The 21,961-nt window shown below is 42.1% G+C and overlaps 1 protein-coding gene across 1 annotated transcript; it reads left to right on the top strand.

The window, feature by feature from the left end:
• The first annotated feature begins 1,743 nt into the window (after nucleotides 1–1,743).
• On the top strand, nucleotides 1,744–21,276 carry DCTN5-p25 (Dynactin 5, p25 subunit). The gene is made up of 4 exons (XM_053778325.2): nucleotides 1,744–1,937; nucleotides 3,525–3,712; nucleotides 3,926–4,037; nucleotides 20,331–21,276. The coding sequence occupies exons 1-4, from the start codon at nucleotides 1,776–1,778 to the stop codon at nucleotides 20,571–20,573; spliced, it is 705 nt and encodes a 234-aa protein (XP_053634300.1). The 5' UTR covers nucleotides 1,744–1,775; the 3' UTR covers nucleotides 20,574–21,276.
• The last annotated feature ends 685 nt before the right edge of the window (nucleotides 21,277–21,961 follow it).

The raw sequence follows: 21,961 nt of genomic DNA on the forward strand, positions 1-21,961 counted from the left end.
GTGGGGTTAAAGACCCCGTGTGACCCCCAGTAATGACTCATATATTGCCTCTAACAATTTAAAAAGGCAGCTGTTTAATTAATTAATCACTCTGATGCCAATAATTAGAGTGAAATTAATTCCCTTCTTGCTCGTTCAGGTCTTCCTGTAACTTTCAATTCATTATGGGTATTTTGTTTATTATAGGAATAATCAAAGGATATTTTGCACAGTTTAATAAATACATTCCGAATTTTCAGACTATAACACCTTAACAATCTTGTTAAATACGAGGCCGGACTGGTGAAGCCGGAAGTTAATTTTATTTAACTTTTGTTTCTATAATATATAAGTTGTTTTTACAGTGGTCTTGAGGACACATACAAAAATTACAGTATGTAGATTAAATCCAGGATAACCCAATAAAGTCAAACAGTGGAGCTTATTATCACTTGAGTCCCTGACCCTAATGGTAATAAGTCATTTTGACTTTTTGGGGCTATCCTCGGTAATTTACACATAGTGTTTATGTTGCTATGTATGATAACTGAACTTATGTGTCCATAGATAATCTTATTTATTTACTTAGGTAAAGTTTTTTTTTTAAGTTATGCCTCCTGTATGACATTGTGCACTCCATGTTCATCCTGTGAGCCAGTGTACAAAAACAGGATTATAGATGTTATAATGGTTCTTTGTCAGACTCCACCGGACATTGTTACATCGCTAGAAGGAAATATTTTACAATATTTTACAATTACTCAGGTACAGTTTTGAATCCTGTCCAAATGGAGCCTTGGTTTCTTAAAATGAGGAAGTGGTTTACTATTCTCTGTAGGGTTTGACTGGATGTTGTGACACTCCAAAATATAATGTTCCAGTGTATGGCGTCTCTCTCTCTCTCTACACTCACTTTATATTTCATAATAGCGGCATCTCAATGCAAATTGTACAGCCAAGGATGCACATAGCTTATCCTTTCTCTGGCAGTAATAACGTTTTGTAATATAAAAATCAGGATTATCCTACATAATTTACACATATGATACCATGTAAAGCAATTGTAATCACCCGGAACTTGTTTATTTTTGTTTATGTGTAAATGTACCTAAATAAACAATATTCTTTCTTTAGGTCCTTATCGATAATATTCGAAGTTCTATTTAGTACAAGTTGTATGGTCCTATGAACCCTTCAACCCAACATTTAGGATTTCCTACGATCCCATTATTATCAGTACATTCATGAGGGAGCGCCAAATACGTAAGGGTCATATAGAGCCTTGGGGAATAGCAGACACTCAGGTTAGATCCAAGGAAGGGAATATTAGGTCCAATTCCCTTGGATCAAGAGCTGGACATTGGTGTGGAGGACCGGAGCCAGTGTGAGGGGCATCATTAGAGTCAGAGCCAGACCATACCACGGGCGGGGATAGAACCCGCGATCAGAGAGTTTCAAAACTTCAGACCGTCGCGTTAGCCACTGGACCAGCTAGCCACAATAAGATTCGTCCAACTAGGTATATTTCTACACCATAGGAAGGTTAGCATAGGCCACCACTGTGACCACAAATGCAAGTTTTTACAGATGAATCTCCAGCTAGCGTGGCCGTGACGAACTCTAGCTCAAGTCCCTTCACTGCCGTCAACATGACTCACGAAATCGTAATGACCTTCGTATGGTTTAGAAATATACCTAGTTGGACGAATCTTATTGTGGCTAGCTGGTCCAGTGGCTAACGTGACGGCTTGTTGTTTTGAGACTCTCTGACCGCGGGTTCTATCCCCTCCCATGGTATGGTTTGTTTGCAATCGTGTCATTACGATTTCGTGAGTCAGAGGCAGCCCTTCAACCCAACAATAACAATCTTTCATCAGCTGGGCGGTGACAGCTGTCTTGCTCAGAGCAAAATGGAGCTTGAAGATTCATTTTACCCCAAAGCTCAGTACATAGAGACTGTAAGTGTGATTTTCTATGTAAGATGTAAGTGTTTTTAAAGTTTAAAGATGGTAAGTTTGGGGTTGGGGGAGAAGTGTCAACACGTTCTCTCTGGAAAAGAATCAAATTGATTTTATTGAATTATCCTACATTAAACTTACACTGATTAATACGTAGAGTATGTATGGACATAACATATATAGGTAATAACAGGAGACTGCTCTTCGGCAGATTTCTGCGAATAATTAAAGTTGCAACTTTACAATATTAATTTGCTTTTACATTTCAGATATTTTGTTGTGTAATGGTAAGAAACAAAACATGACAAAACCCATCTACCCCTACCTAAAATAACCTAACGTAGCCTAACCGTAAAGAGTAAATTATTATTGTTATAATCAAGACTTAAGTTCTAAACCACTGGGGTTAAAGAATAAAAGGTCTCAATACTGTAGCTGAAACAAATAAAAAAAAATAAAAACCTCACTTAGATGAAAATTTTGATGTTTGGGTATGTCCTGGACAATTACCCTTACTCTTCCATCTATCTTTATGTTCTTTGCCTCATCGGTCTTTGTTTATGTTTACAGTGGCCAGGCTGCAATAATAAGCATTAATCACAGTTATGATGATGCTATTATTATTATTATTATCATTATGGGGGAGTGCTAAAGCCAGAGGGATTATGCAATGCCTGTGGGTGTATGGAAGGCATTCAGTTTTAATTCAGGGAATAATAATAATACATATCTTTATTTCTGCAAGTACATGTACAAGGTATACAGGCCTAGCTGACATACAACCGTATAGAAACCCCCTTGTTGTGCAGAGCATTTCTGGCAAGTTTGGTCAATTTTGTCCCAGGATGCAACCCACACCAGTCAACTAACACCCAGGTACTCATTTTACTGATGGGTGAAAACATGGATAGCAGATGTCTTATGGAAACACGTCCTAATATTTTCCAGCCGTACCGAGGATCAGCCCTTGGTCCTCAGTATGTGAGCTGAGTATGTTACCACTCTAGCTACAGGAGCACAAATCCAATTCTCTATATCAAGAGCCCCTTACCAGCTTGAAAGAACTTCCCTTGAGGGGCATGATGATATTGCAATACTTACTGTTATTTAATGACGGCTGTGAAAATATTATGATTATTGTTAAAATCATGGGGGAGCGCTAAACCCATAGGATTATACAGCGCATGTTGGGGGGGATGGAAGGTATTCAGACTCAATTTAAGGAACCAAAGCACAGATCCAGTTCCCTAGATCAAGAGCCCCTCACCAGCATCAAGAAATCTCTCTTGAGGGGAGCTGTGAAAATAGCAGGCATTTTTCTGTAATAAAGTAATTTTTATAATATTTATGGTGTTCAGTAAAACTTGTATGTGTTTTAACAAATAAAGGAAGTGTTAGTTTAACAATGGCAAACAAAATATTTTTTTTTTGTAATAAGTTGGTCTTTGTTATTATTATTATAATCATAAAGGTAAATATTTTCATATAGTATCTCTTGAGAAGTTTAAAAATTGGTATACAGTATGCAAATTATCTTTCATATATGGTTTCTTACACTGTTACTGATAATTAACATAAATTCCACAGGCTACTGGAAACCGTGTCAGTCGTGGGAGTGTGTTATGTGGCTCCCAGAACATTGTGTTGAGCGGAAAAGTGATTGTACTTAGTGGTGTGATCATCCGAGGGGATTTAGCCAATGTCAGAGTTGGCCGGCATTGTGTTATATCATCTAAAGCTGTCATTAGACCACCATTCAAAAAGTTCAGCAAGGGGTAAGTTAGGCAGAGAAGGTGATCCCTAAGTCTACTCCTGCACAAGGGGTAAGTTGAACTTTATTACAATATATTGTTGTATTATGAAACTAATAAAGCAAATTTGAACTTACATTAGTTATGCCAATTAAGAATTCAGTAGACTACTATATTTTAAGTACATACTATACATATTTTTTTGTTTTCTAAATTTATATTCATTTTGTTTTTCAGTGTGGCATTTTTCCCTCTCCACATTGGTGATCAAGTGTTTATTGGTGAGGGATCAATCGTCAATGCCGCTGTAGTAGGATCTTATGTGTACATAGGAAAAAACTGTGTAATTGTAAGTGTTCCATGACCTCTTGGTTATTATGTGTACTAATCAGGCTGTGATGCATATGTGGGCCATTGGGCTGCTGGCAGCAACAGTCTGATTGATCAGTCAAGCCTGGCCCAGGGCCAGGCTTTGGGGGTAGGAAAATTCTTGAAACCCATCAAAGGTAAAGGTATACAGTATTATAATCATGGAAAGCACCAACTCAAAAATTTTCACTCAGCATGACTATTGATATATTGCATTATTATTATTATTATTATTATAATCATGGGGGAGTGCTAAACCCATAGGATTATTCAGCACATGTGGGGGGGAATGGAAGGTATTCAGGCTCAATTCAGGGAACCAGATCACAGATCCAATTCCCTAGATCAAGAGCCCTTCACCAGCATCAAGGAACCTCCCCTGAGGGATGATATATTGTAATTTTGTATACTCTGCTGTACAGTTAAATTATGGTGTTTAGTGTCTGGCACACAGCAAGACAACTTAGGCAGAGCTGTAACATTCTATGATCTATGTTCACCCCTGATTTTCTTTGATCATATTATGAGATTATGTTTAATGACTTGATAGGGGAATGGGAATCATTCAGGGTTTGATCCAAGGTAGGAAGAGAAGTCCAATTCCTTGGATCAAGAGTTGCTTATTAGCATCAAGGAACCTCCTTTGAGGGGTGAGTTCTAGTGAAATTCAGTCTGCTCATCCTTTTCTTTCTTATTTGTGTCAGTATGTGAGAAGATCTCTTATTAGGCTTCTGAGATAGTCTTAACTAGTATTTGTGAAACAGTGGTATGGTATGGTATTGTTACATTCATGAAGGGGAGTACTAAACTTGTAGAGATCATACAGCACCTGGGGAAATGGGAGGCCACCAGGCTTGAACCAAGGAAGGGGAGGATAGCTCTAATTCTTTGAATCAAGTCCTTCATGGGCATTAAGGCAGTAAGGCCATGTTGTTGTTTCTTAAGGGTCATACATAGCCGCATGCCAGAGGAGAAGAGGGAAGACTCGGAGGTGTTGAATTTTGTGTGAAAGGATGCTGGTTAATTAGGATATCAGAGTGCAGCAAAGGTGGAACCTTCACATAGGGCAGCAATGTTTATACAGCTCTTTAGTTCTTTGTCCTTCCTACTACTGGTATTGGTGAGTGCTTGGCAGGGTAAATATTCCAAACACTTCTGGTTAGTTCTCTTTTACTGGATGGAGAGGGAGCATGGACACGGGGGTCGTCCCACAGTTACTAAAAACAACAGACATAGCCCCACTCCACAAAGGGGGCAGTAAAGCAACAGCAAAGAACTACAGACCAATAGCACTAACATCCCATATCATAAAAATCTTTGAAAGGGTCCTAAGAAGCAAGATCACCACCCATCTAGAAACCCATCAGTTACACAACCCAGGGCAACATGGGTTTAGAACAGGTCGCTCCTGTCTGTCTCAACTATTGGATCACTACGACAAGGTCCTAAATGCACTAGAAGACAAAAAGACTGCAGATGTAATATATACAGACTTTGCAAAAGCCTTTGACAAGTGTGACCATGGCGTAATAACGCACAAAATGCGTGCTAAAGGAATAACAGGAAAAATCGGTCGATGGATCTATAATTTCCTCACTAACAGAACACAGAGAGTAGTCGTCAACAGAGTAAAGTCAGAGGCAGCTACGGTGAAAAGCTCTGTTCCACAAGGCACAGTACTCGCTCCCATCTTGTTCCTCATCCTCATATCCGACATAGACAAGGATGTCAGCCACAGCACCGTGTCTTCCTTTGCAGATGACACCCGAATCTGCATGACAGTGTCTTCCATTGCAGACACTGCAAGGCTCCAGGCGGACATCAACCAAATCTTTCAGTGGGCTGCAGAAAACAATATGAAGTTCAACGATGAGAAATTTCAATTACTCAGATATGGACCTCTTCAAGGGGGGCTCCTTGGCGTGGTGAAGAGGCTCTTGGTCTGAGGAATTAGCCCTGTCGGTCTTCTTCCTCAGACCGAACCTAATTACCCCCCATTCTCCCCTCCCCTATCCCATCCTCCCCATCCTCCCCTTTTTCCATTCCTCCTCCTCCTCCTCACCCCTCCCTTTTGCCCTTCCTCTTTTTAGCCTTCGTGATTTCTCCCACAGGCGCGCTAGTTCCTAGGTAGGGGAAAGGACACCGGGGTCCATCCCATTCCGTTGAGGTTTCTTGGCGGTGGCGTAGTTTGCCGTGGAATCTGGATTGCCTAGGGATGTCCCGATCCCTCTCCGGTATCCCGGAGTAGCTTTGGGTGTCTTTTGGGCGACGGGTGTATCTCTGGAAGCCACCTTTCGGATTCCGGGGGTGGTGGCTGAAGGAGGTATGCTTTGTGGCGGATATCCGGCCGCCCTCTCTTTTGTCCACCGAGGTAGCTCGGCAGATGTGAGGTTGCTATCCCAGATTGCTGGTTTACTGGCATGAAGGGTAGGGTATGGCACGGGTTCCATGCTGCATCTGCGCTACTAGCGGTGTCGAGTCCTCTTGGGCGCGGAGGGAGATTTCTGGCCCTTTCATTCCTCCTAGGAACTATCCCTCCCCGGTCCCCCCTTTTTTTTTCTTTTTTTTATTTTTATTTTCTTTTCTTCTTTCTTTTTTTTTCTTAAAAACAAAAAGAAAGAAGTAACCTAACCATGGCAGCCCTAGTCCATGAACCTGGTACCCCCGGGCCCCTTCTTGATACCGCACCCCGTTCTGACCCCGCCTCGTCTTTGGACCACTCTTCAGACATTCCTCATGCCTCTGTACCTATTGCCGGTGCTGTTTCCTCACCCGCTTCAGGTACTGAGGCCTCGACTGACTCCTTCGATTTATCAGACCTTCGCTCTCCTCTGACTATGCTTCCGGCCTCTCCCTCTACGGTGCGGCAATTTTCAAATCGCCGACCCGTTCCACATCGGACCAACTCTGGTCCCACGCCTAAACGTCAACGACAATTACCTGCTGATGACACTTCTCCACCTTCACCTTCTCGTTCTTCTCAGAAACGATCGACACGTCCTTCACTACCTTTCCACGCTCAGTTTCAGACTGAACAGTGGACTAAATTCTTCACTTTACGACCAACTTCCTCTACTGCCTATCTTTCTGACCATAGTATTGGCAAGGCACTCCTACGCCATGTTGGTAAAGATATTTCTTTTCATGCTCTTAAGAGCGGTACGCGCATCATTACCGTACAGAATGCTACCCAGGCTCGTGAGCTCTCTCGTCTTTCCCATATAGATTCTGTTCCTGTCACCCTTGAAAAACATCATTCCCTCAATTCTTGTAGTGGTACCGTTATTCTGCCCCATACCATAGTTCAACAAAATTTCCAGACATGTGGCACCGACATTCTAGAACAGCTGGAACTCCAAGATCTCCCAATCCTCAAGGTAGACACTTACGTTCTTCCTGCCCGTGGGCGGAGACGATACCCTAGCAATGTGGCTCGTTTAACTTTTGACAGCCGAGAACTCCCATCCTCCGTTTATATAGCAGGACATCGGTTACAAGTTCGAAAGGTGATCCCTACACCACAACAGTGTAGAAATTGCTGGCGATTTGGCCATCCAGCGAAATATTGCAGATCTATCGCCGAATGCCCAGTCTGTGGTGCCGATGACCATTCTAACACGTCTTGCAATCGATCTCCCTCTTGCCTTAACTGTCATGAGGCTCACCCTTCGTACTCTCGCCGTTGTCAGGTCTATTTAAACGAGCGGGAAATCCGTTACCTCAAAGAGACAGAAGGTCTCCCTTATGCCATGGCAGTTTCTCATCTCCGCCTCCAAGGGAGACTCCCACGTGTTTCTTATTCCCGTGTTTCAAAACGTCCCCCCACTTCTGGTATCCCATCTTCTACACCCACCTCTGTGGTTACCTCTCCCATAATCACTCCTGTATCTAATCCTTTTGCTGTCCTCGGCTCAGACGTCCCTACTTCAACGCCTCAGTCTAATCTCGCTTCTTCGAGTTCTCTCTTACAAGCCTCAGTATCGACGAGACCTTGTACGACACCTCTTCCCAATCGTCCCTCTACTTCTCAAAAGTCAAAAAAAGGTCCGGTAACACCTCCTACCCATCTTCCACCTCCTCATTTTACCCTCCCTGTCTCTGTCCCTAGTTCTTCCCCTCTCACTGGCTCAGTTACAAGTGCAGAGGTTCACCCTCCTCCTCGTAATGTACCTTCCTCCCCTGTTCCCTCCCAAGTTTCTTCCTCTTCTGCCACCTCCCAGGTTCCTGTCTCTTCTGTCCCCTGCCACGCTTCTCCAGTTCCCTCCACCCTTTCGCCCCCCCCTACCTTGGTACAGTCCAATACAGTTCCAATCTTTACTCATCCTCCCCCTACCATTCCCAATATTGTCTCCCATACGACATCTCTGAATTCCGAAACACTTGAAGCAATCTCTGAATATATTGCAGAGACCAAACCATCAATGGACACTGATCCACCTTCCGCTCTTTCTCTCTCCTCTGCTCCATCTGCGCAACTCCTTTCTTCACAGCGCACCGTTCCTTCGCTGCTTGAACATTTTCCACTGCCTCCGCATGTGGACTTTTCTAACCCTTCTAGTCCGTAGGAACCCTTACCTGCGGATTTCAAGTATCTTTATCATTGCCAATCATGGCCTTCTTACAGTGGAATATACGCGGCCTCAGGGGTAATCGGGGTGAGCTTCAGATGTTACTCTCCCAGTTTGCCCCTGTTGGTGTTTGCTTACAGGAACCAAAATTACACTCTGCTGTTATTTCTCACATCTCAGGCTATAATTTATTGTATTCTTCAGATCCTTTTCCTGATGGGACCTTTAATGAAAGTGCCCTTCTTCTCCGCACTGATATTCCGTACCATCAGCTATTTATTCATACTTCGCTGCATTACACAGCAGCCCGTATCCACTTACATAGGTGGTATACGCTCTGTTCTTTATATCTCTCTCCTTCTCGGGCATTATCTATTCCGGATTTTGCCTTCCTTGTTTCGTCATTACCGCCACCGATTCTGTTACTTGGTGATTTTAATGCCCACCATTTCCTCTGGGGAGGGTCTCACTGTGATTCCCGTGGAATTCAGTTAGAGGCTTTTCTTGCCACCCACCCCCTCCATGTTTTAAATACAGGTACTCACACCCATTTTGATCCTCGGACTCATACTCTCTCTTGCATCGATCTCTCAGTTTGCTCTTCCTCCGCCGCATTAGACTTTACTTGGTCTGTTCTCCCGGACTTACATGACAGTGATCATTTCCCAATCATTCTTACTTCCCCTTCATATTCGCCACCTCTTCGCACCCCACGCTGGCAATTTAATCGGGCAAATTGGAACCTTTACTCACACCTGACTGTTTTTAAAGAGGTTCCTTCTTCGTCCTCCATCGATGAGCTTTTACACCTCTTCTCGTCCTCCGTTTTCACTGCAGCTTCTCATTCTATACCCCAAACTTCGGGCAGGCATTCTCAGAAATGCGTGCCTTGGTGGTCTCCTGCTTGTGCTCGTGCAGTACGTTTGAAACGCGCTGCATGGGGCAGGTACCGGTACAATAGAACCACAGAGCGACTCCTTGATTTTAAACAGAAGCGTGCGATCGCTCGCCGTGTCATCCGTGACGCTAAACGCACTTGCTGGCGAGATTATGTCTCCACCATCACCTCTGCTTCCTCTATGAGTGCAGTCTGGAAAAAAGTACGAAAACTGAGTGGTAAATATTCTCCTGACCCGGCTCCTGTTCTGCGGGTTGCCGGTGTTGATATAGCAAACCCACTAGATGTTGCCAATGAAATTGGCAATCATCTGGTCCGTATTTCTCAGGGACTCCATCTATGCCCCTCATTTCTTTCCTCAAAGTCTGCCAGAGAGTTAGCACCCTTGGACTTTTCTTCTCTCAGAGAAGAACAGTATAATGTGCCTTTTACACTTCAAGAACTGGAGGCAACACTCTCAGCTTGTCGATCATCGGCAGCTGGGCCCGACGACATTCATATTCGTATGCTACAACATTTACATCAGTCAGCCCTTGCAGTCCTATTACGCCTTTACAATCTTATTTGGTCACAAGGAGTTCTTCCACAGCTGTGGAAATCTGCCATTGTTCTCCCTTTCCGCAAACCAGGCACTACGGGACATGAAACCTCCCACTATCGTCCCATTGCTCTTACCAGTGCAGTTTGCAAAGTAATGGAACGTCTAGTAAATAGACGTTTAGTGTGGTATTTAGAGACACACAACAGTCTCTCCACTCGTCAATATGGCTTTCGTAAGGGACGTTCTACCATAGACCCCTTACTGCGCTTGGATACGTATGTTCGTAATGCCTTTGCGAATAACCACTCAGTTATTGCCATATTTTTTGACCTTGAGAAGGCATATGACACAACTTGGAGGTATAATATTTTAGCCCAAGCCCACTCCTTAGGCCTTCGAGGCAATCTACCATCCTTCCTTAAGAACTTTTTAACTGACAGGCATTTCCGTGTTCGGGTTAATAATGTGCTCTCCCCGGACTTTATCCAAGCTGAAGGTGTCCCCCAGGGATGTGTTCTGAGCACAACACTTTTTCTCCTTGCTATTAATGATTTGGCCTCTAGTCTTCCATCAAATATTTGGTCATCACTCTATGTTGATGACTTCGCTATTGCCTGTGCAGGCGCTGACTGTCACCTCCTTACAGTTTCTCTCCAGCATGCAGTCGACCGTGTTTCCAATTGGGCCACCACACATGGGTTTAAATTTTCCAGCACTAAAACCCACCAAATCACTTTCACTAGACGCTCTGTCATCTCTAATCATCCTTTGTACCTCTATGGCTCACGTATCCCTGAACGTGATACAGTCAAGTTTCTGGGCCTCCTCTTTGATCGTAGGTTATCCTGGAAACCTCACATTACCTCTCTGAAGGCAACTTGTCACAGCCGGCTGAACCTTCTTAAAACACTTGCTCATCTTTCGTGGGGAGCTGATCGTCGAACCCTCCTTCACCTACATTCCACCCTTATTTTATCGAAACTTGATTATGGTGACCAGATCTATTCAGCGGCATCTCCTGCTACTCTCTCTAGCCTTAACCCCATTCATCACCAAGGATTACGTTTATGCCTTGGTGCTTTTCGCTCTTCCCCTGTCGAAAGCCTCTATGCAGAAGCGAACGTTCCATCCTTATCCGATCGCCGTGATGCCCATTGCCTGCGCTACTATGTACGCTCTCATGATCTCCGCAATCCTTCCATTTATAGAATGGTCACTGATATTAGTAGACATTCTTTATTTGTTCGCCGCCCCTGCTTACTCCGTCCCTTCTCTCTTCGCCTTTATTCGCTCTTGTCTTCTCTTCAACTACCACCTTTCTATGTACATGTAGCATCTCACTTTTCCCTACCCCCCTGGGAAGTTCCAGCTGTTCGAGTCTGTTCTTTCTCCCTCCCTTGCTCGAAAGCCCAACTGTCTACGGTCGCTTCCCGCTCTCTTTTTCTTGACCACTTTCACTCTCATTCTCATGCCATTGCTGTGTACACAGATGGCTCTAAGTCTTCTGACGGCGTAGGATTTGCAGCAGTGTTTCCGGACAGCGTCGTACAAGGGCATTTACTATCTTCAGCTAGTATTTTTACTGCTGAATTATATGCCATCCTTACAGCACTTGTCCGTATTGCATCTATGCCTGTGTCATCATTTGTGGTTGTCTCAGACTCCCTTAGTGCTTTACAGGCTATACAAAAATTTGATACACCTCACCCCTTAGTCCTCCGTATCCAACTTTGGCTACGCCGCATCTTTACTAAGCATAAAGATATTGTTTTTTGTTGGGTCCCTGGTCATGTTGACGTACAGGGCAATGAACAGGCAGACACTGCTGCGCGGTCAGCAGTACATGACCTACCAGTTTCTTATAGAGGTATTCCATGTACGGACTATTTTGCTGTAATATCTTCCCACCTTCACACCCGTTGGCAACAACGTTGGTCTACTATGCTCGGCAACAAACTTCAGTCTATTAAACCGAGTATAGGTTACTGGCCGTCTTCTTATCACCAGTGTCGAGGTTGGGAGACTACTCTCTCCCGTCTTCGCATTGGCCATACTCGTCTTACTCATGGATATCTCATGGAGAGGCGTCTTGCTCCTCTCTGTGAGAATTGCCAAGCTCCATTATCAGTCAGCCACATTCTGTTGGACTGCCCACTTTATCAACGAGCACGCAGAATTTACCTCTGTCGTCGTCTTCGCCCCGCTGCTCTCTCTTTACCTTCCCTTCTCGCTGATGGACCCACCTTTCATCCGGACTCTCTCATTGACTTTTTGACAACGACTGACTTACTTCACAAATTCTGATACTTTCAGCCCTTTCTACTTGTATCTCTTGCTACCCTCTACCCCCGTACTATCCCCTGCCCCGCTGTTTTCTGTAACCTGCTGATCATCCCCCCTCCCTTCTGCCATCCAATTCCCTTGCTTCCTTCCCTACCCTGCAGCGCTGTATAGCCCTTGTGGCTTAGCGCTTCTTTTTGATTATAATAATAATCAGATATGGTAAACATGAGGAAATTAAATCTTCATCAGAGTACAAAACAAATTCTGGCCACAAAATAGAGTGAAACACCAACATCAAAGACCTGGGAGTGATCATGTCGGAGGATCTCGCCTTCAAGGACCATAACATTGTATCAATTGCATCTGCTAGAAAAATGACAGGATGGATAATGAGAACCTTCAAAACTAGGGAGGCCAAGCCCATGATGACACTCTTCAGGTCACTTGTTCTATCTAGGCTGGAATATTGCTGCACACTAACAGCACCTTTCAAGGCAGGTGAAATTACCGACCTAGAAAATGTACAGAGAACTTTCACGGTGCGCATAACGGAGATAAAACACCTCAATTACTGGGAGCGCTTGAGGTTCCTAAACCTGTATTCCCTGGAATGCAGGAGGGAGAGATACATGATTATATACACCTGGAAAATCCTAGAGGGACTAGTACCGAACTTGCACACGAAAATCACTCACTACGAAAGCAAAAGACTTGGCAGACGATGCACCATCCCCCCAATGAAAAGCAGGGGTGTCACTAGCACGTTAAGAGACCATACAATAAGTGTCAGGGGCCTGAGACTGTTCAACTGCCTCCCAGCACACACAAGGGGGATTACCAACAGACCCCTGGCAGTCTTCAAGCTGGCACTGGACAAGCACCTAAAGTCAGTTCCTGATCAGCCGGGCTGTGGCTCGTACGTTGGTTTGCGTGCAGCCAGCAGCAACAGCCTGGTTGATCAGGTTCTGATCCACCAGGAGGCCTGGTCACAGACCGGGCCGCGGGGGCGTTGACCCCCGGAACTCTCTCCAGGTAAACTCCAGGTAATTAGTCCACCATATTTTCTCAGTACAGTGGAACCTCTACTTGCGAGCGTGTCCACGTGCGAGTTTTTCCAAATATGAGCAGTCGATGGGTCGATTTTTTGCTTCCATACGCGAGCAAAATTTCCATGAGCAAGCAGACCTCAAGGCAGGTTCCTTGACACTGGTGAGTGGCTCTTGCTCTCAGGAACTGTATCTCATTTGTTTGTTGGACTATCTTACTGAAACTTGGGCAATGTATGATGGAAAGATGCTTCTTAACGTACACCAAAAATGAATGGAAGATATATTTCAGAAATAGATATAATTTTGATTGCTTTCACGATGAAAAGTGCCTTGAAATTGAGCTCAACCTAGGAGAAATGGTCCATTGCTTGGCTGTTTCAGAGTAAACAAATGATGTCACTGTCCATTCCAATATGCAGTCTTGAATGGGTTGACATTATACAATTATTGCAATAAGGAATAACAGTAAATCTTATATTTTTTTTTTTGCGAATAAATATTACAAATTTCTTCTCTCTCAACAAGTCGGCCATCTCCCACTGAGGCAGGGTGAAACAAAAAAGAAAGAAAATCCCCAAAAAGAAAATACTTTCATCATCATTCAACACTTCCACCACTCACACACTATCACTGTTTTTGCAGAGGTGCTCAGAATACAACAGTTTAGAAGCACACACGTATAAAGACACACAACGTATCCCTCCAAACTGCCAATATCCCAAACCCCTCCTTTAAAGTGCAGGCATTGTACTTCCCATTTCCAGGACTCAAGTCCGACTATATGAAAATAACCGGTTTCCCTGAATCCCTTCACTAAATATTACCCTGCTCACACTCCAACAGATCGTCAGGTCCCAAGTATCATTCGTCTCCATTCACTCCTATCTAACACGCTCGTGCACGCTTGCTGGAAGTCCAAGCCCCTCACCCACAAAACCTCCTTTACCCCCTCTTTCCAACCCTTTTGAGGACGACCCCTACCCCTCCTTCCTTCCCCTATAGATTTATATGCTTTCCATGTCATTCTACTTTGATCCATTCTCTCTAAATGACCAAACCACCTCAACAACCCCTCTTCTGCCCTCTGACTAATGCTTTTATTAACTCCACACCTTCTCCTAATTTCCACACTCCGAATTTTCTGCATAATATTTACACCACACATTGCCCTTAGACAGGACATCTCCACTGCCTCCAACCGTCTCCTCGCTGCTGCATTTACCACCCAAGCTTCACATCCATATAAGAGTGTTGGTACTACTATACTTTCATACATTCCCTTCTTTGCCTCCATAGATAACGTTTTTTGACTCCACATATACCTCAACGCACCACTCACCTTTTTTCCCTCATCAATTCTATGATTAACCTCATCCTTCATAAATCCATCCGCCGACACGTCAACTCCCAAGTATCTGAAAACATTCACTTCTTCCATACTCCTCCTCCCCAATTTGATATCCAATTTTTCTTTATCTAAATCATTTGATACCCTCATCACCTTACTCTTTTCTATGTTCACTTTCAACTTTCTACCTTTACACACATTCTCAAACTCATCCACTAACCTTTGCAATTTGTCTTTAGAATCTCCCATAAGCACAGTATCATCAGCAGAAAGTAACTGTGTCAATTCCCATTTTGAATTTGATTCCCCGTAATTTAACCCCACCCCTCTCCCAAACACCCTAGCATTTACTTCTTTTACAACCCCATCTATAAATATATTAAACAACCATGGTGACATTACACATCCCTGTCTAAGACCTACTTTTACCGGGAAGTATTCTCCCTCTCTTCTACACACCCTAACCTGAGCCTCACTATCCTCATAAAAACTCTTAACAGCATTTAGTAACTTACCACCTATTCCATATACTTGCAACATATGCCACATTGCTCCTCTATCCACTCTATCATATGCCTTTTCTAAATCCATAAATGCAATAAAAACTTCCCTACCTTTATCTAAATACTGTTCACATATATGCTTCAATGTAAACACTTGATCTACACATCCCCTACCCACTCTGAAGCCTCCCTGCTCATCCGCAATCCTACATTCTGTCTTATCTCTAATTCTTTCAATTATAACCCTACCGTATACTTTTCCTCTATAATTTTTACAATCTCTTTTTTCCCCTTTCCCTTTATATAAAGGGACTATACATGCTCTCTGCCAATCCCTAGGTACCTTCCCCTTTTTCATACATTTATTAAACAAAAGTACCAACCACTCCAACACTATATCCCCCCCTGCTTTTAACATTTCTGTCATGATCCCATCAGTTCCAGCTGCTTTACCCCCTTTCATTCTACATAATGCCTCACATACCTCCACCACACTTACATTCTGCTCTTCTTCACTCCTAAAAGATGGTATACCTCCCTGGCCAGTGCATGAAATTACCGCCTCCCTTCCTCAACATTTAAAAGTTCCTCAAAATATTCTCGCCATCTACCTAATACCTCCCTTTCCCCATCTACTAATTCCCCTACTCTGTTTTTAACTGACAAATCCATACTTTCCCTAGGCTTTCTTAACTTGTTTAACTCACTCCAAATTTTTTTCTTATTTTCATTAAAATTTCTTGACAGTGCCTCTCCCACTCTTTCATCTGCTCTCCTTTTGCACTCTCTCACCACTCTCTTCACCTTTCTTTTACTCTCCATATACTCTGCTCTTCTTATAACACTTCTGCTTTGTAAAAACCTCTCATAAGCTAACTTTTTCTCTTTTATCACACCCTTTACTTCATCATTCCACCAGTCACTCCTCTTTCCTTCTGCCCCCACCCTCCTATAACCACAAACTTCTGCCCCACATTCTAATACTGCATTTTTAAAACTATTCCAACCCTCTTCAACCCCCCCACTACTTATCTTTGCACTAGCCCACCTTTCTGCCAATAGTCGCTTATATCTCACCCGAACTTCCTCCTCCCTTAGTTTATACACTTTCACCTCCCTCTTACTTGTTGCCACCTTCCTCTTTTCCCATCTACCTCTTACAAATTATTTATATTATAATAATAATAATAATAATAATAATATGTCCTGGAAATGGGAAGTACAATGCCTGCACTTTAAAGGAGGGGTTTGGGATATTGGCAGTTTGGAGGGGTATGTTGTGTATCTTTATACGTATATGCTTCTAAACTGTTGTATTCTGAGCACCTCTGCAAAAACAGTGATAATGTGTGAGCGTGGTGAAAGTGTTGAATGATGATGAAAGTATTTTCTTTTTGGGGATTTTCTTTCTTTCTTGGGTCACCCTGCCTCGGTGGGAGACGGCCGACTTGTTGAAAAAAAAAAAAAAAATAATAGTATAATAATATAATACAATATAGTATAGTTCCTTTATATAAAGGGAAAGGGGACAAAAGAGATTGTAAAAATTATAGAGGAATAAGTTTACTGAGTATACCAGGAAAAGTGTACGGTAGGGTTATAATTGAAAGAATTAGAGGTAAGACAGAATGTAGGATTGCAGATGAGCAAGGAGGTTTCAGAGTGGGTAGGGGATGTGTAGATCAAGTGTTTACATTGAAGCATATATGTGAACAGTATTTAGATAAAGGTAGGGAAGTTTTTATTGCATTTATGGATTTAGAAAAGGCATATGATAGAGTGGGTAGAGGAGCAATGTGGCAGATGTTGCAAGTATATGGAATAGGTGGTAAGTTACTAAATCCTGTAAAGAGTTTTTATGAGGATAGTGAGGCTCAGGTTAGGGTGTGTAGAAGAGAGGGAGATTACTTACCAGTAAAAGTAGGTCTTAGACAGGGATGTGTAATGTCACCATGGTTGTTTAATATATTTATAGATGGGGTTGTAAAAGAAGTAAATGCTAGGGTGTTCGGGAGAGGGGTGGGATTAAATTATGGGGAATCAAATTCAAAATAGGAATTGACACAGTTACTTTTTGCTGATGATACTGTGCTTATGGGAGATTCTAAAGAAAAATTGCAAAGGTTAGTGGATGAGTTTGGGAATGTATGTAAAGGTAGAAAGTTGAAAGTGAACATAGAAAAGAGTAAGGTGATGAGGGTATCAAATGATTTAGATAAAGAAAAATTGGATATCAAATTGGGGAGGAGGAGTATGGAAGAAGTGAATGTTTTCAGATACTTGGGAGTTGACGTGTCGGCGGATGGATTTATGAAGGATGAGGTTAATCATAGAATTGATGAGGGAAAAAAGGTGAGTGGTGCGTTGAGGTATATGTGGAGTCAAAAAACGTTATCTATGGAGGCAAAGAAGGGAATGTATGAAAGTATAGTAGTACCAACACTCTTATATGGATGTGAAGCTTGGGTGGTAAATGCAGCAGCGAGGAGACGGTTGGAGGCAGTGGAGATGTCCTGTCTAAGGGCAATGTGTGGTGTAAATATTATGCAGAAAATTCGGAGTGTGGAAATTAGGAGAAGGTGTGGAGTTAATAAAAGCATTAGTCAGAGGGCAGAAGAGGGGTTGTTGAGGTGGTTTGGTCATTTAGAGAGAATGGATCAAAGTAGAAGGTCCTCTTTGGCATTTTCTTGACATGGAAAGCATATTGTTTCTCAAATCTATAGGGGATCGAAAAAAAAGGAAGGCGGGGTAGGGGTCGTCCTCGAAAGGGTTGGAGAGAGGGGGTAAAGGAGGTTTTGTGGGTGAGGGGCTTGGGCTTCCAGCAAGCGTGCATGAGCATGTTAGATAGGAGTGAATGGAGACGAATGGTACTTGGGACCTGATGATCTGTTGGAGTATGAGAGTATAGTTTTACCAACGCTCTTATATGGGTGTGAAGCATGGGTGATGAATGTTGCAGCGAGGAGATGTCATGTCTGAGGGCAATGTGTGGTGTGAATATAATGCAGAGAATTCGTAGTTTGGAAGTTAGGAGGAGGTGCGGGATTACCAAAAGTGTTGTCCAGAGGGCTGAGGAAGGGTTGTTGAGGTGGTTCGGACATGTAGAGAGAATGGAGCGAAACAGAGTGACTTCAAGAGTGTATCAGTCTGTAGTGGAAGGAAGGCGGGGTAGGGGTCGGCCTAGGAAAGGTTGGAGGGAGGGGGTAAAGGAGGTTTTGTGTGCTAGGGGCTTGGACTTCCAGCAGGCATGCGTGAGCGTGTTTGATAGGAGTGAATGGAGACAAATGGTTTTTAATACTTGACGTGCTGTTGGAGTGTGAGCAAAGTAACATTTATGAAGGGGTTCAGGGAAACCGGCAGGCTGGACTTGAGTCCTGGAGATGGGAAGTACAGTGCCTGCACTCTGAAGGAGGGGTGTTAATATTGCAGTTTAAAAACTGTAGTGTAAAGCACCCGTCTGGCAAGACAATGATGGAGTGGATGATGGTGAAAGTTTTTCTTTTTCGGGCCACCCTGCCTTGGTGGGAATCGGCCAGTGTGATAATAAAAATAAAATATTCAGGGAAACCAGTTATTTTCACATAGTCAGACTTGAGTCCTGGAAATGGGAAGTACAATGCCTGCACTTTAAAGGAGGGGTTTGGGATATTGGCAGTTTGGAGGGATATGTTGTGCATCTTTATATGTGTGTGCTTCTGAACTGTTGTATTCTGAGCACCTCTGCAAAAACAGTGATAATGTGTGAGTGTGGTGAAAGTGTTGAATGATGATGAAAGTATTTTCTTTTTGGGGATTTTGTTTCTTTTTTGGGTCACCCTGCCTCGGTGGGAGACGGCCGACTTGTTGAAAAAAAAAAAATAATAATAATATATGTATAATAATAATATATATATGTATAATAATAATGTACTACATATAATAATTATAATAATAGATGGCTTCAAAAGGCCGTCACTAGATGGCAGTGTTTACCACAACGAAGAGGAAGCGGTTGTGGCCGCCTCCACCTGTTACATAATGACATATTTTATTCATTCTAGAGTATATATCATGTTTCTATGTTATTTATATTGTTTGTTATGTCATAGATGAACTGTGATAAACAAATAAGCCGTATAGATGATATCAGCGAAATTATTCATGAAGTATTTTGCCTGGTCTCCAGACAAACTCTCGTCCACCGCCGACACCGCCCATACCACCACATGAATGACATATTTTATTCATTTTAGAGTATATATCAGGTTTCTATGTTATTTATATTGTTTACGTCATATTAGATGAAGTGAGATAGATAAGCCGTAGAGTTGACATTAGCGAAATTATTGAAGTACAGAATTCCACTGGAACGGATTAATTGCATTTCAATTAATTTAAATGAGGGAAATTGACTCTGCAAACGAGCAAATCCAGTTGCGAGCAAGGTCATGGAACGAATTAAACTTACAAGTAGAGGTTCCACTGTATTATCTCCTGAAATGTCAGAAAAATATTTCTGCCCTTAGCTTTTGCTACTTTGGGCATATTTGATTAACATTCCCTTCAACTGTTGGTGATTGAACCCTGCCCCTCTATCCACCTTACAGGTAATTTTTTAAGCTTCCCTGCCTTACCTGTTCAAAATTTATAACATTTTCTGGGTAACTGTCATGCTAAGCTTGAACTTTGGTGTTCAGCTGCATTTGTCATTCATTGTCTCATTCCTTTGTTGTCACTTTTATTATTGTATATGCATGGGGAAAGTGCTAAACCCACAAGTCATACAGTGCCTGGGAAATGGGAAGGATGGAATGTCTAGGTAAGGGCACAATTATTTCCAACTCCTTGCATCAAGAACCCTTCACCAGCATCTTTAGGGGTAACCTCTCTTGAATACTGAGTTCTTCGACTCTTCTGTTTTGTTCTTACTTATCACCTTTGCATCCATAGTAGTAAACAGTGATTACATTTTTCTGGATGATAATAGGGAAAGGTGGGATGGGGTCAGGAGATTCCTCTTATTTCATATCTGCCTTATATATAGTACATCTGTAGAACTGATTACCACATCAGTTACTTATCTATATCATTTACATTTTTTCAGGGACGGAGGTGTGTGCTAAAAGACTGCTGCATGATTGCTGATAATACTGTTCTTCCTCCAGAAACAGTTGTTCCCCCCTTTGCTATATACTCAGGGTCACCTGCAAGGCATACTGGAGATTTGCCAGAAGCCACACAAGATCTTATGACTGATTACACTAAATCCTGTTACCACCACTTCATAAGAGTCAAGGATATGCCCCCACAGGCCAGAGAGGGAACTACTAAGCTTATTGATATTTAGTTAATGTCTCATTGTGCTTCAAGTAGCTAAGTCAGCATAAACATATTAATTGCAAGGTGACAAACTTGAAATAGTTTGGTAAATCATACTTCTTCAGATTATATATACATGTACTATATATTTTTTTCAACTGGCTGTATTCCACCAAGTCAGGATGACCTAAAAAGAAAAACGAAAGTTTCTCTTTTAAAATTTGGTAATTTATACAGGAGAAGGGGTTACTAGCTGCTTGCTTCCGGCATTTTAGTCGTTTCTTGCAACACGCATGGCTTAGAGGAAGAATTCTGTTCCACTTTCCCATGGAGGATATTGTTAGTTAGTTTTTAAAGTGGCATAAATGTCTCAGTTTATTGAAATGTGTGATAAAGGCCAGATATAAAAAAAATGCACATTGTTTGTCTTTGCATTTTGACACTGCTTTAAGGAGGACATTTGCTATTTTTTATGGATTACTATTATTATATTAAAAAACAAGCACTAAACCTGCATGGGTCATACAGTATTGCTGCACATATTTATACTGAAAAGTATATACTGTATTATATATTTTTTCCTGCCTACTATTAGGTGTATGGGGATTATCCTCTCAAGTTAGGTATAAACATTGAGAATTTTGGGCTCTATAAGTAAGTTTATGAAGATGTATCATTAATTTTTGTTTAAAACTACAGTATTTTGTTCTGAATAAAATGTTCATTTGGTATCCTTTATCCTTTAGGAACCAATCATTCTTCAGTAGAGGGTTCAATGAGCACCCTATTTTACCCATTTTTATGTATTACTGTATATTAAATTTATATATATACTGGTACTTGGGACCTGACGATCTGTTGGAGTGTGAGCAGGGTAATATTTAGTGAAGGGATTCAGGGAAACCGGTTATTTTCATATAGTCGGACTTGAGTCCTGGAAATGGGAAGTACAATGCCTGCACTTTAAAGGAGGGGTTTGGGATATTGGCAGTTTGGAGGGATATGTTGTGTATCTTTATATGTGTATGCTTCTAAACTGTTGTATTCTGAGCACCTCTGCAAAAACAGTGATAATGTGCGAGTGTGGTGAAAGTGTTGAATGATGGAAGTATTTTCTTTTTGGGGATTTTCTTTCTTTTTTGGGTCACCCTGCCTCGGTGGGAGACGGCCGACTTGTTGAAAAAAAAAAAAAATATATATACTAGTGAGCCACAAAGCACAGTCATAAGATAATAACAAAAAGCAGTAAAAAAATTCCTTCAATTGTCTATAATTGTGGTGAGTGAAAAGTACTAGTAAAATAAATTATGATTTTTGGACACTTTATAAAAAAAAAAAGAAAATAACTTTGTTTCTTATTTACACTAAATGTGAATAATAAATTATGATGCATTTTTCTGTCATTAGAGTATTAGG

This window comes from Cherax quadricarinatus, chromosome 1 (assembly GCF_038502225.1).
Source record: "Cherax quadricarinatus isolate ZL_2023a chromosome 1, ASM3850222v1, whole genome shotgun sequence".
In the NCBI taxonomy this organism is placed as follows: Eukaryota; Metazoa; Arthropoda; class Malacostraca; order Decapoda; family Parastacidae; genus Cherax; species Cherax quadricarinatus.